Consider the following 15,053-nt stretch of genomic DNA (forward strand, 5'->3'; position numbering starts at 1 on the left):
CTGATTTAGCGTGTCTGGTGTCTAATTGATTCTTTGCACTTTTAACTTCAGTAGCTCACCCGTGTTTGACCTCACATCGTCTCTGCCAGAACGCATTCGCACACCATCAGATCGCCAATTAATAAACGGCAGCAGTTTAAAAGCTTTTGATAGGCTTGTTTTAAAATACGCACACAGACGACTGGTGTAGTTTAGAGAGAGTTTAGCATGCAAGTGATTTTGTTATAAATACACTGAATTACATCAAACTTTAAAATTTTACATTGTGTCTGAACTTATTCATTGTTTTTACTGTATTTTCCATTTTTACGTTTGGATGTTTGCTGAGGTATTACTATTTTGATAATGGACTAATCATTCTAATAAAAACCCCTAAAAAAATCTATATAGCTTTTTTTCTGCTTCTAGGAATTTTTAAAGCCACTACTACCTCGAGCTGTGGAAATTAAGACTGGCTTCACTGTTTCCTGACATTGTTTAGAAAAACAGATTAAGGGATTAATCGAGAAAATTACTGGCACATTTGTCCCTTATTACATTAATCTTTACTTGCGTTGGCCCAGCTACACTACGATCATAGGCTGCTGCATAGAGACTGATGAACAGGAAATTAATATACCTCTCCTGTCGAGCTCACCAGCTCAGATACCAGCAGAAATGCTTTTATTGCTTTTGCTCTCAGTACTACGACATTAGATTTAATGTACAAACCAAAGGGGATATCAGCTTTGCTAAAAAAACGGTGGTCGTCTCCAGTTACCCTTTTTCAAAGTCTTTGTGTGGGTGGATTGGTTTTGCGGTGTAGACACAGAGAGATGTGAGTGTGGTTTTGTAAAGGACCTACTGCCCTCACTCTTTGTCTCTACCTTTTGTTTTTACCTGTTTAAGGGTATGCATACATGTGCATAGCTGTGTGGGGCCTGTGCTACAGTCAGAGAGTCTGTCTGGGCCAGACACAACTAATGGGACAGTAGCAGATGAGTCATTTAACAGGAGCGGAGGGAACTAGAACTACAGCACTGAAAGTCTTCCTTCAACACAGAGGAACAAGTAGCTTTTGTGTTACACTCACTGCTTAGTTCAGGTCTGTTCCAGTATAAATTAGACAGTGGCTGGTGGAGAAACATGCATGAATGATCCATTAAAACAGATGTTAAATCTTGATGAATATGGTTTTAGTTTGATCAGATCCTTCATTCCTCATCATTTAGATGATCTTATTCTGTTCAGTCAGTGTAACTGTATGCCTCAACAATTTATCTTTTACAAGTCATAGGTCGCCCCTGAGAGCCACTGCTGATAGTGAAAGAGCTCATCGTGACAAGTTTTGTCATTTCTCTGAGAACTGTGTCTCTAAAGCTACCAGTTACACTTCATTTATCTGTCACTTACCCTTCAAAGTCACTTCTGCCTTTGTGCGTGTGTGTGCGTGCATGTGACAGAAATATGACGCTGGGGGAAATAAGTGCTGAGCAGTTCCACCACTTTCCAATAGAAAATCGCTCAAAGCCTCGATATTAAAACAGCACAGATTTATGGATTTAATAAGTTTTGTCATCATATCTTGTGCTGGAAAGAGATTGTGTGTGTGTGTGTGTGTGTTTGCTGATATGCAGCGATATTTTTACACAATAAACGATGCAGAAAAGATGTTCATTTGTTTATTTTCTTGATTCAAGTTCTATGTATTTGGTTGTATTTGTGTTTTCTCGTTTACCTTATATCAGCATTTGCCATCGGTCTGGTTCTAGTGTACAGTGTTGGTGTGTGTGTATATAGAAGCTGAATGGGAGCCATTGTGTGTTTTTGTTTTCTGAGGGTCTGGGAGATTTGATATGTGTCACTCAGATGGGGAGCAGCGGGGGGGAAAGTGGCGTCTGACTTTGACCCGGTTGGGTGGACGTTCATAATAAAGTCCCTAAAAGCTAATTTCCCCAAAATCCCCCTGATCTCAAGAGACTCCCTCACTCAACGCTGATATAGTGGTGCATTGTCTGCGCTGGACTTTCTGGTGTTTGTCTTGGTTCCTGTGTGGGTCTGAGATTAATGCAGACATGTCTGTGTGTGTGTGTGCGTGTGCTTGTGCGTTTGTGGCTTGGTATTCATAGGTTTGTGTGTGTGTGTGTGTGTGTGTGTGTGTGTGTGTGTGTGTGTGTGTGTGTGTGTGTGTGTGTGTGTGTGTGTGTGTGTGTGTGTGTGTGTGTGTGTGTGTGTGTGTGTGTGTGTGTGTGTGTGTGTTTTTGTGCAGATATACAACTCACGAACATTGCTCTTCATGTAAGGGACCTCAGATTTTCACTGGTCCTGTCCCACAAGCTATTACACTGACACACACACACGTATAGACATACACAGATACTAACATAATGACTGACATGGGAGCTCTGGTCTATTCTTAGCTTTGCCTTGAATAATGCATTAGATGCAGGCAGAGTGGAGAGATTGCAAAGAGACAACACACAAACTATATCTTCTACATGCAGACACCTATAATGGGTGTGGACAAAATAACAGGAACACTACACAATATAATATATTTCAGCAATCATTCATCAATCATTACAAAAGAGTTCAATCAATCTCTTGCTGACAGTTTATGGACAGTTTACAAATACTGAGATGTGACTGCAGGGCTGTCATATAAGAATATATTTGAGTGTCTGGTATTTAGTGCACTTCTATATGAAGCTCAGCATTGAGGTTTGAGCTCTTTGAATCTTGAGTCAGAAAGAATATTAGACAAGTACAACAAGAAAGAAAAATAAATTAGCATTACTATGTCAACACAAACTTGAAACGACAAACTTTAACAATAAAATCTTCAAACTAAACAAAAAAACCTGAATACAACAATTGACAATATAAATACAATGTTAGTAACAACTTATGGCTTCATTGAGGTACTTCACATGAACACTCACACTGGCTGCGCTTTTATTTGCTGAATATCGACCTTTGCTGTCTGTGAAATTTTCTGGAGTATGCCCATTGATAATATTTTGCACTATGACGCAGTTTCTATTCATTTATCTGCACTGCAGTTGTACAGGCAGCAGTCGTACACTTCTAAATTCATCACTACCCATAAAGTATATTCACATTTGACTGACAGTAATTGGACTATCTGGTGCTTGAATGATTTTATCCGATTCTTCATCTCCCTGTCTCCCTCTGTTTGTCTGGCCAGGCTCTGGATGTGGACCGCAGTGTTCTGTACAAGATGAAGAAGTCTGTGAAAGCCATCTACACGTCTGGTCTGGGTGAGTCCTCCTGTCTTTACATTCGCACTTTAGCCAGAAACCTTAAGAGACATTTCAAGCTCAGTCCCATTACAACCCAGCTGTTAACCCATTTGATGTTTTGTTTATTTGTTTTGATAATATGTTTTCCTCTTTGCTTTTAAAAACAATGAAGAATGTTTATTTTTTTACATAAAGCAAGCAATTTGAAATCCCATGAGCTGTGGTGTCCCTGAATGTTTTTCTCTTTACATTAATCCCAGCATTATTAGTTTAATCCACAAATATTGCAAAATAGGTTGAACATGTAAATAATTATTAATTACATCTGCAGAGCCTTTGTTTCACCGTCTCTAAGGGAGGGGAAGGGAGTGTAGTTTTTCTGCTTCTGTCTGACTGTGTGTTATTACCATGCTCATTGTGGCTGGCTGTGCCAGTGTTGGGTGTTTCCAGTGTCTTTTGTTTGGCCTGCCTGACAGTACCCCGCTGAGAGAGGGAGAGAGAGAAAGAGAGAGAGAGGGAGAGAGACCTCTGAACAATGTGCTGAGCATGTCTTTTTCAGAACAGAGTGGGCTCTGTTCAGGCCAGAGGGACAGCTGCCTGATCCAGACCCCCAGAGGAACAGCTGGGGAGGGGCACCCACTGTGTTTGTGTGTGGGTGCTGAGGCATGGACACACACTTGTGTTCTCACTTCACCTCACTACTGAACATGCATTTGCACATATGTCCTATACACGTAGGCTCTCAGTGGCCAGACTCTCAGTGGGATATTGTTTGGGTATCGACTCAGTAGTGTATGTAGAAGATTAACCTGTTTGGTTTTCTCACACTGTTCAGCTGCCAAAATGAATACCACCATTGTCGATACATTGCCTTCATTTGAATGTGTGTGCTTAGTGCAGCAGGACGCACATGTTTAAGAATGAGAGGTAGCTGAGTTTTGTTTTCATAATGAACAAGATAATCTGCTGCTGGAAAACCCAGGAGGAAGAAAACCAGCCCTTTTGCCTTGAAACCCGAGACTTGTCCAGATTTCTGTCAGTGTTTACAGTACAAACAGTGTTTAGTCTGTGGAAAAGCCACAAAGCTGTTATTTACAGGTCTACCAAGAGAAACTCACTGTAACCTGGGTCACTTTTTGTTAACAACAGTTATTATGGAAACGCTGCCAAGTCTCATCTGTTTTGTATTTAACCTAGATGACTTTGCTTCTCTAGAGCAAGATACAGACTTAAATATGAATGAAAAAGAATAATGAGGGTCCTATATAGAGAAGAGTCTGCTATTTTACACCATTTGTCTTAGATATTGTGTACTTAAGGGTGCATGAATCAATGTTCTTGTATTAATAATTGATCAAATAACTGTGTAATGTTATAGTAGCTGATCTTACTAATCGAGAATTATTAGCTAGTTTTGGCTTCGTGACCCTGAACTCTACTGTTCTTTCACTCTCAGTGCTCTCATAGTGTTGTGGTCACCATCACATCAGGCAGTTGTTTTCAGCATTGCACCTCACTGCACCAAATGGTACACAGACAAAGTTGGCAATTGTAGTGTAGTATTTAGCAGCTAAAGAGCCAGGTATTCCCCACAGGAACTGGTGGAGACCAAAACAGGGCTACAAGGAGAGTGAATATTAGAAATGTATTCATCAAGTAACCTGAAACAAGGTGGTCAAATGTGGAAATAGGTAACAGTGCGGCTGTTTTTAAGATATTTTCCAATCATTTCAGACATCCTCTATATGTATTTCATTTGCTAATAAGATATCAGAGTTGATGCAGTTTAGACATTTCAAGTCAATCAACAAGCAAACTACATATAAAATGTATGGCACTTGAAGTGGTTTGTTAAAATGTGAAAGATGCTGTTCATTTGTAGTTTAAGAGCTGAATCTTGCAAACACACTGTTGTGGTTCTTAAAGCAAATATAAGGGAAGAGGACAACCAAATTGAACAAAACTAAAATCGTAATCCAAATATCAAAATACAGCCAAGTTGCACTACGAAAATTAACTGACAACATGCATCAACTGAAAATACTGACATGCACGTTAACAATCGTGCTGCATTATTTAAAAGCCAAGAATTTCTGCCATCTGAGAAAGAGAGTGAACGCACAGAGTAGTCTTAATGTTCTCCAGAGAGGATGCTGGGATAAAGCCTGAATAATGAGGTACACACAGGAAGCCTCGACGCTGACTGCATCAATACACAGACAATATTCTTCTAGTGTCACTGGCTGTCATTCTCATGAACCTGCAGGGATATTTTTGGAAAAAAGGAAATGATGAGGAGGAAGCGGAGGAGGATAGAACGGGCGATAGTGAAACTGGAAGTGTGATGAGGAAAGCTAAACAAGACTGCCATGTTAGTGTGAACCTGAGAGGCTGAGCAATTAATACCTGCGCTGCTTTGCATACAGTCTATGGCTTAAACCAGAGAGAAGGAAAACAGGTGAGTTGAGAGACGTGGGTGAGAAAGGGTGATCCAGGTGAATCCTATAGGCGAGTGAGAGAGCCCTGAGTTGCTGCAGGAGCCTGTCAGGTTTGTCAGCGAGAAGGGTTTTGATGAATAAACCAGCAGCAGCATCTCAAACCCCTGAAGAAGCTGGAGCTGATCAAGCACAGCCACCAGGACAGACCTGCCAAAGCTGCTGAACAGATAATGACCCAAGGCAGACGAGTGAACACCGTGTTCATGCTATCACACCTATTGGTAGGCAGGATAGCTGGATGGTGTGTCTGAATAATGCTGCACTCACCTCTTGTTGCTTTAGGAAAAAACTGAATTCGATGGCTTCTGGAATGACCATGTCCTCCATTTCGCTGCTGCAAATGCCGCAAGAATTTCTGTCTTAATAACCAAGAAAATGAGAATCCCACAAGTGCTAATGTAATTACACTGGATGGATGTCGGAGGGAAAAACCCTGAGGGGACGGTGAAGTAAAGGAGGAAGAACACAGAAAAGGTTTAATGAAATGAAACACAGAACCACCTCTATTTGTATTCAATTAGTAATTTTAGACAATATTTTAGAAAATAAGCTTATTTGCTTATCTTCAGAAGGTTAAATAAAAAGTTAGACACCACTCATGCACTACTACCTGGAGACGGTTAGCTTAGCTTAGCGTTAGGGCTGGGCGATATGACTTAAAAATCAATATCACGATTATTTCAAACTTTTGCTTGATTACGATTAATAAACGATAATTTTTAATAATTGACTAGCACTTCTAAATCTCTTTAATTAATGTTATATCTTGTTTCTTTGATTTGGATCAAAGGAGCGTTCTGCTGGTTAAGCTCCGCACAGAGCCAGGCTAACAGTTTCCTGCTGTTTCCTGTCGTTATGCTTTGCTAATATAACTGACTTATGTTTCATATTTACAGATATGACCTTGGTATCAATCTCAAACTAACCCTCCCTTCTCTCAGTCGGCCGGTGGCCATATTGCCAAGTGGACACGGAGTCCAGAGTTGTTTTCACAGAGTGTTCAGAGAGATATGAAATAGATCTGAGGTCGGCTGGACATTGTTTTAGTGAGTGTCGGAGCGTCGGCTGACCAGGACCGATGACGCCATGTGCGAGGGAATGAGTGTGGGAGAGACGGAGAGAGGAAGCAGAGGCCAGTCTGCTACCTGGTGATTAAACTGTGTGTGTGTGTGTGTGTGTGTGTGTGTGTGTGTGTGTGTGTGTGTGTGTGTGTGTGTGTGTGTGTGTGTGTGTGTGTGTGTGTGTGTGTGTGTGTGTGTGTGTGTGTGTGTGTGTGTGTGTGTGTGTGTGTGTGTGTGTGTCAGATGGAAGAAGTTGCAAAACAGGCCTTTGGGATGTTAGATAATCCCCAACAGACGCCTCTACAAGTGTGTGTGTGTGTGAGAGAGACGGTAGGCGATACGTCAAAGAATGTTGTGCACAACTGGGTATTAGCAGTTCGCGTAGTTTGGAGTAAATAAGTGTGTTTATGTGTTTGACAGTGTTATGTCTCTGTCCTCCAGTAAACACAAGGTCATTGTTTCCAGAAGTCAAGCAAAAATAATCATTCTCTTTCTCTGCCACCTTCATTTCCTTGAAGGCAGCAGATCTGGGCAAAATTTCATGACAATCACGCATTTGCTTGTGAAATCTGTGACAGCAGTTAAGCAGCAGGACTTTCTGCTTTTTAAGTTGGTATTTAAATCATATGTAGGTTTCACCTCCGATGATCTTCTTACATTTAAAACCGAGCTAAGAATCCAGTCGGACTCTGCTGGTGTAGCAGTTATGAGGTTAAGCTTTGTACATGCAACTGCTTAAAGGGATCTGGGGTTGGAGATGAACAAAAAGTGAAAACAGAGCTTTGCAATGATGTTTGGTTTTGCGTAGCATTATCTCAAAATGTGGTGATAATGTGCTTCTATATATGATGTGATATAGGACCTCAACGTTTCCTGTTTCCTTTCCCTTTCTCGACTCTCATAAACTACCACAGCGCATCATATAAACCTTTAAAGGTTCAAAGCTGCTCCGTACTATAAGCTGCATGTGTGATGTGTTTAGGTCCTGTTACAGCAAATATGCATGTACTCACTGAGCAGCCCAGGGGGGTGGTTGTGCTGTTTATCAGTCTTGAAAAGCAGAGCTGAGGACTCTTTTGTGCCACTTCAAAAACAACAGCAGGCCGCCGCCCTGTTGGCTCCGAGCCACAGCCAAACAGTGGGAGCTGATGTGTAAACAGTGGACTGTGGGTGTGTGGTGAGGGTCGGTGTCTGACACTTGACGATGATTGAAGTCGATCTCTCATATGTCCCATCTCACTGCTTTGAGCCACAAACGAGTGAAATACACCCGTCACATTGGTCCAGAGTCCGATTTGAGAAGAGCGAGAAAAACAAACTCAAAAGAGATTCGATTTTTTTATTTGAAAATGTATTGACTAATTATTTCTTCTTTTTTAAAAATGTAATATGTAATTATAACAGGGTGTTTTTTTTGTTTTTTTTGCTTAAATAATATTATTTGTTTGTTAACAGACGATTATTTAAATTAATTTTAACTAATTCAGCAAAGAAAGATCTAATCAAATGTGACAGTCTGGTTTAATATACCTGAAGATTTCTAATTTTGGTCAGACAAAATATGCAGCTTGCTGGTTCTGGGTACTCGACATTGGGTATTTTCCTTACTACTATAATATGTTTTTTAATAGAATAAAATGACTTGGTTTCTCTTATTTCTAGTTGTGATGAGGGGGAAAAAATCGGCAGTCTTAGGCACATGATACCAAAGGCTCTTTGTGCACAGAGTTTCATTGGAGCCTTATCATCCAGCTCACCTATTGCTTCAGTTGATGTTTGGAGACTTAAATTAGATTTGTCTGATGTGAGGAGGTCTGCAGGTAGTGACTCAGAGGCCCTCAGCTTTCCCCTTTTAATAACATGATGGATATCTCTGCTGCTGAGACATGATCCGGCTTCATTTATAAACCTGCCACATCTGAGAATCTGTGTCTGGCTGCTTTTTAATCTACCTGTGTGTGTCTGTGTGTGTCTGTGTGTGTCTGTGTGTGTGTGTGTGTGTGTGTGTGTGTGTGTGTGTGTGTGTGTGTGTGTGTGTGTGTGTGTGTGTGTCTGTGTGTGTGTGTGTGTGTGTGTGTGTGTTTGTTCCAGAACAGCCGACTCATGATATAGCTGCAGGAGTCTTTTAGTGTATCCTCACATTTTGCCTTTTTCCGTCCCTCCCTCGTGTCTCCTATCACTCGACAAACCCCCTTCGTTTCTGTCACGTCTCTCGGTGAACGTCGTCATAGCAACTGTCCCCTGTGCTCCGGCCCTCGCTCCACCACCGTCCCAATGGCATTAGCTGCTATCAGCCGTCTAGTCAGGCATGAATTGTATTAAGTCGAATCATCTCGGCCGAACCTCGTAGTAGATTAGTCCGACTTAAGACGCGCTGGGAGACTTTGGTCACGGTTAGTTTATGGGTTTCCAACTGGTGCAGAGACTTTGGTTATGGGTGATGACTGAGAAAATGGAAGGATTTTCAGCAGTTTTATTTATATATACTATAAACCTGCCTCTGTAAAGCTCTTTAAATTGCTTTGTCTGAATGGTGCCATATTAATAAACTCACCTCAGCTGGCCTTGTCTAGAGACTCCCAACTTACCTGAAATAAAAAGTGCTAATGTCAGAAAATGTTATAAGAGTAACTCAATTGTACACATCTGAATCTCCCTCCAGACCTCTGTTGCTCTGTTTATTTGGTGCGAAGAAAATGTGCGTGTAGAGATAAGTTAATTGAGCAGACCTCTGTAGCTCGCTCCTCATCTCTGATTGAAGCTACGTTTACATCTTTGACTGACCCATTAGGTTTATTTCCTTGCTGCCGGTTTCTGCTGCTCAGTATCATGTGGTCATTTATTGAGGGAAGTAGCAGCACTTGTTGTGATGCAACTGATGTTCCTAATGAAAATGCTGCAAAACAGTTTTCCTTTTGAAATGAAATTGCATAGAGGCATGAATCAAGATCACGTTTTTATTATGGATTGTGCAGCGCTAGTAGACAGGGCTTAAGACCACCACAAAGCACTGGACCGGGGAAAACCTTGAACAGTGATTGAAGAATGGTTCAGCCTAAAAAGTCCATATTTGTTCGCTTGAAAGGTTTCCATTTATTATTAATGCACAGCGATTGATTTTTGACTTGTAATGATCATAGAGTGAAAGACCTTGGTTCTACCTGTCAAAGCTCACCCTTGTGTGTGTGTGTGTGTTTTCCAGCCCATGTGGAGAATGAGGAGCAATACACTCAGGCCCTGGAGAAGTTTGGAGAAAACTGTGTCTACAGAGACGATCCTGATCTCGGTTCAGCCTTCCTCAAGTTCTCTGTCTTCACCAAGGAGCTCACTGCGCTTTTCAAAAACCTGGTGAGTGTACTTTGTGTGTGCAAGCATACAGTAGGTCGTTATGGTCGATAGAGTAGGGAGGGATGAAATCCTCCGGGATGGAGAAAGATTTCCATCCTGTCGCTAATTGTCTCAATCCCCCTGAGTCGCTGTGTGTGTTCTCTAACAAACACACTGAGTAAAGCCCTCAGGATGTAGCTCTAGGTTTCCATTGACAGAGCCAGAGTAGCTTAAACACCAAATACTGTTGGATCTTATTCAACCTGTTAAAGCCAGTTTGTGTGTGGAGGCCAAAGCTTTATTACAAAAATGTGACACCATGATGTGAGGTCCGTCGTTGCCCTTGGACTCACACTGAGTCCATCTCCGCGCCTTATTTTAAGGGAATATGAGCTTCCAGGGACCTGGATGTGAAGATATAATCATACAATGCACCACCACTTATATTTCTCCAACTGAAAAAAAGCAGTTTGCGTAATCCAATTAAAATTCAAATACAAGTCAGCAAAATTCACCATTCAGTCATTCACTCTTCTGGCCGTTTCTTTATTCATAACAAATTTGGAAAAGACACATTATAAAGTCAGCCTATTAAACATGGACAGTTTGTGCTGCATCCACAATTCCTGCTGGAAATGAAGGTTTGCTTAGCTACGTTTTCATTGTGCAGCCTTTAGATGAGCTGGACTCCTGCCAGCACTGCAACTCTACCCCAGAGTGGATTTTGCTGCGTGATTTGCTCGACACGTTTTATATATGTAGCACTTTTCTAGTTAGATCTAAAACATACTTACCTGTAAGAAAAAATGAAAACTGACATTTCAAAGTTAATAAAAGCTTTATGATTAAAAAAAACTGTTTTAATGAGAAAGACACTAAGGAGCGAACTAAATCAGTCAAAACACAAACTGCTGTTGTTTATTCACATAACCTGTGTAGTATCGTCTTATACTGACTGTGGCGTAATATTATCAGCATTGTTAAACCGTCAGTCAGGTTTATGTTAAGTTCATTAATGTATGTAAACTTGTTACAGTAGGGATGGTGGTTATGTTGTCTTCGAAACGAGCCACCAACTTGCATGTGCACGTGTGTCATAAGTGCTGCGGTGCTTAAACAAATAGCCCTAAACCTCTGGTTGTAATCTTTTAAAGCTTTAACAATAGAAGCCTTACACACAGAGGCAGAGCTCAGCAGTAACCTCCACAGTGTCGCATAATAGATCTCCTCATTTATTTGTCCTTAATGGAGTGAAAATTCAATTTCTTAGTGGTTAAAAAGATGCAAATGTTGTTGTTGCAAACATTCAAGGTGTAAGAGAGAGACTTAGCAAAGCATCATTAACTTCTCTGCACCATTTCTTTGTTAATGGTTATTGACGTCATTTCATTTTATGTAGCTCATTTATTTCATTCAGCCTCTTATTGCCCAACATTTAGCGACAATAAAAGTGCACCAAAGACAAACACTCACATAGACAACACACAAGTCCTCTATTTTAACCTCTCAACTCTTCTCTGCGTCCGTCTTCACTCTCCTCCAGTTCCAAAACATGAACAACATCATCACCTTTCCTCTGGACAGCCTGCTGAAAGGAGATCTGAAGGGAGTCAAAGGGGTAAGATAACCAAACAGCATGGTCTTGTTTTACTCTGCGACTGAACAGGAAGTGCTTTTAAGATTTTGTTGAACTGAGTCGGGTCAAGTGCTTGCATCATCAGTGACCTCAAAATTGACCATATGTTAATGTGTGTAATTAGGAGATATCTCAATACAGTTTTACATATGTTACATGTTGTGAGACTTATCTTATAAGTAAAACATTTTAAGTAATAGGCTTGTAATTTGAAAGTAAAAAAAATCTTCTTGGCAGCGGTTTAACCTTGAACCACAGAAAACGTTAAAAAGCAGAGACCAGCAGTACCTCGATGTCATTCTGCTTGTTCAGGGGGTTTTGATGCAACTACTTGACAATCATAGCTACACTTGACGCACTTTGATCTTGTTAACAAGGTTAATACTGAGCTACTTTGATCAAGCTGAGGCTGCATAAAAGTGAGAGCTGTGTTGAGGAGATAGAGCGACAGCTGATGAAATTGTTGCCAAAATCCATCGCTGTTCAGCCCAGTGACGGTTTGAGTGTTATTAAGATGTTCGATTGTTCATATGATGCTCAACGTTAAGACTCAACACAGTGGGTGTTGTGCTCGATTGAAGGCTGTGATCGCTCAACATGTTGTGTGTTTAAATTTTACAGTTAAGTTCTTCTTTTTTGGCAAAAGAAGCCAAAGTCAGGAACTCTATATCAAATGGTGTAGAATATATTATATTTGACTAGTGAAAAGGATCACAAATCAGACCAGACATTCAGTGTTAACTTTAGTTCCTTGATTCTCATTCTCACACTTTGGCTGAGACACAAACCTATAGTTTATACTAATGCAACACACTGGTTAGTCAGTCAGGCGATCATGTGTGTCGACCAACTGGACTGAACCCAGACAGACACTCATCAACAGTCTCTGTGGCTCTGTATAATACAATCAGGACTCATTACTGTCTGTGGCCCTCTGTGACCTTTCACTCTCGAGGCACATGATTGGCTGCGGTTCTCGCTGAGGTATGATGCGATTAAGCCGGCTCTGTAATGAGGCCGGTTGCCATAGAGCGGTCATTTGTCCCCATGACCCTCGGCCACTTGGCAGTGTCACGACCTCTGAACTGTTGCTCCCCGTTTGTCCTCGCTCTTCTGTTGCTCTTTTTTTTCATCTCTCAAGTGCAGTGTTTTCTTTTCGGCCCCTGTCGGCCTTTTCTCTCTTCCACGATTTCCTGTCTTTGTCTTCTTGTCTTTTCTCTTGACTCCACTTTCCTTTTCCCGTGTTTCCTTCAGCCTGTGCCCATCGCCCTTCACTCTGCAGCCGGTCACATCTATAATACTTACCCACTTATTGCTCATTAGGCCTTGAATGATTCTCATTACCCCACTGACATGGGGCTAATGAGCTGCTGGCTATTTTGTACCTCAGGACTAACACATAGAATTTGCACACTCATAAATGTCTCCACTGTGGTAACGTCCATCAACCCCAGACTGTCAGTGTGAGGAGAAGTGAAAGGCAGACGGAAGTAGAGAAATAGACGTTATAGATTTTCCTGTCATAGTTAGCAGCTACCCAACCTGTTGCTCACCTCCACAGCCCAAGGCCTTTCCCTCGTCCCTCCCCTGCCCTTCATCTTTGTCCTTCTCCTCTATTATTATCCTGCTCCTTCACTCCTGTCTTCTCCCAGGGGAAGTACCTGGTAAAGGAGGGGGAAGCAGGAAGAAGTCCAGACCTGTGTGACAGGGCTGTTTAGACTGCAGGGAGAGGAGGGCGGAGACTATGATGAAGTATCGTATAGATGTCATAAGAGAGACGCATTAAAAAGATCCGAGAAGCCTATGAAGAGAAATGAGTCTCAGTATTGGTGTCAAATGAATGTTTATGTGTATGATGATTTGTAATATAAAATGTTGATTAATGAGTTTTCCAATCACCACCCACTTTGACGTATGGAACTAGAATGTCAGTGGAGTGCATACCTCGACCAATGCTAAACCATCCTCAAAGTGTCTTTTTCCATCAAGATCCATGAATTATCTGGGAAATGCAATTTTATAGAAAATGAAAAAAAAGCTCAACAGTCCCCTAAAATCTGATCAAGCATGATGGGATAAAAACATTGAATCTGAAGTTTTCAAAATTCAAGCAACATGAACAAGAATATTCATTTTTAAATACTTGTATTAAATACTTAAATATTTGTATGATCAAAGGCAGATGAGTAATTATATGTTTGAAATTCCACATTTCAAACAGTTTGAAACGTGCTGAAAAGCCAGATACTTAAAGACAATATGCATTTGTGGAAGATTCAACATTCTGTTTACAAATAATGTTTACATGTCAGATCCATGTACACGTGTTGATCCTTGTACATGCATGAAGTATTTTGAAAACAAATAGAAAATGAAGGCTAATTTTTCTCAATAGAAGGCTGCAGCAGGGACCCTGAGGTAGGAATATACTTTCAGGAGAGTGTGGTAAATGGGGCAGTCTTGTATCTTAGAAAAGCTCCGCAATTACTGAATCTGTGTGGCAGCTACAATAGTCACCAGTCCTTTCATTTGATTTACCTCAGGACTTAATGGCTTTCTAGTGGCCGTTGTTCCCTTAAAACTTGTTAATATTCTGTCAGTGCCTTCATTGGCAATGAGTGCGATGAAGTAACCCTCAAGGGAGGCGGCCGCTAATGGCTGTGTGATTAGAGAGCTTCTACCCGGCAACCTGTCCGCGCTGTTACTCAGCTTAAAAACCCACCATTTTCCACCTCATCTACCTCCACGCTCCTCTCACCACAGAGCACGGTTTGGGAGTTCATGTGTAAAAAATAAAATCAGTTCATGCCATTTAATTTCCATGCTTGGTGCAGTGTTGATGAAGTGAAGCAAACATAAAAGCAGGTTAAGTGACAGGGAAATAACCTTTTATTCTGAGAGGGAAATACTAAACATGGCAGGGGTGGGGTCCCTGGAAGACCCAGCTGTATTATTGCTGAAGATAAACACACACACACACTCGCAGTCAGTGGAAAATGGAAAGTGCTGAGTCCAAGGGGACGTTCTGCTAACAGCGGACTTTCAGAGTGGACGGCGGCATGATGTCATGCCTGCAGCGGACCTCCTCATCCACTGCGTATTGACCAGTCTGTGTTTCTAACCCACCATGAGTCATATCAGCTTATCACCATTCAGTCACAGAGTCTGGATGGTTGTAGTATAATCTACTGTGTTGGTGTGAGGAGGGTGGGGGCTGTGTTTAATGCTTCTGGACTGATGTTAGTCCAGCTGTGTCCTGCCTCTTTGTGGTTCAGTGGGCCGCGGACTC

The 15,053-nt window shown here is 41.3% G+C and overlaps 1 protein-coding gene across 4 annotated transcripts in view; it reads left to right on the forward strand.

Moving 5' to 3' along the window:
• The window catches only part of asap2a (ArfGAP with SH3 domain, ankyrin repeat and PH domain 2a), a 54,650-nt gene that overhangs the window by 16,598 nt on the left and 22,999 nt on the right, over positions 1 to 15,053 (forward strand). For all 4 annotated transcript variants that reach the window (XR_004697682.2, XM_035168131.2, XM_035168135.2 and 1 more), the window contains exons 2-4: positions 3,188 to 3,260; positions 10,004 to 10,149; positions 11,672 to 11,746. Coding sequence is in view for 3 of the 4 variants with exons in the window: in XM_035168131.2 (XP_035024022.1) it covers positions 3,188 to 3,260; positions 10,004 to 10,149; positions 11,672 to 11,746 (294 nt within the window). In the remaining variant the exon portion in view is untranslated. The remainder of the gene's footprint in view (positions 1 to 3,187; positions 3,261 to 10,003; positions 10,150 to 11,671; positions 11,747 to 15,053) is intronic.

The sequence above is a fragment of the Hippoglossus stenolepis genome, chromosome 10 (genome assembly GCF_022539355.2).
Source record: "Hippoglossus stenolepis isolate QCI-W04-F060 chromosome 10, HSTE1.2, whole genome shotgun sequence".
Taxonomy (NCBI): Eukaryota; Metazoa; Chordata; class Actinopteri; order Pleuronectiformes; family Pleuronectidae; genus Hippoglossus; species Hippoglossus stenolepis.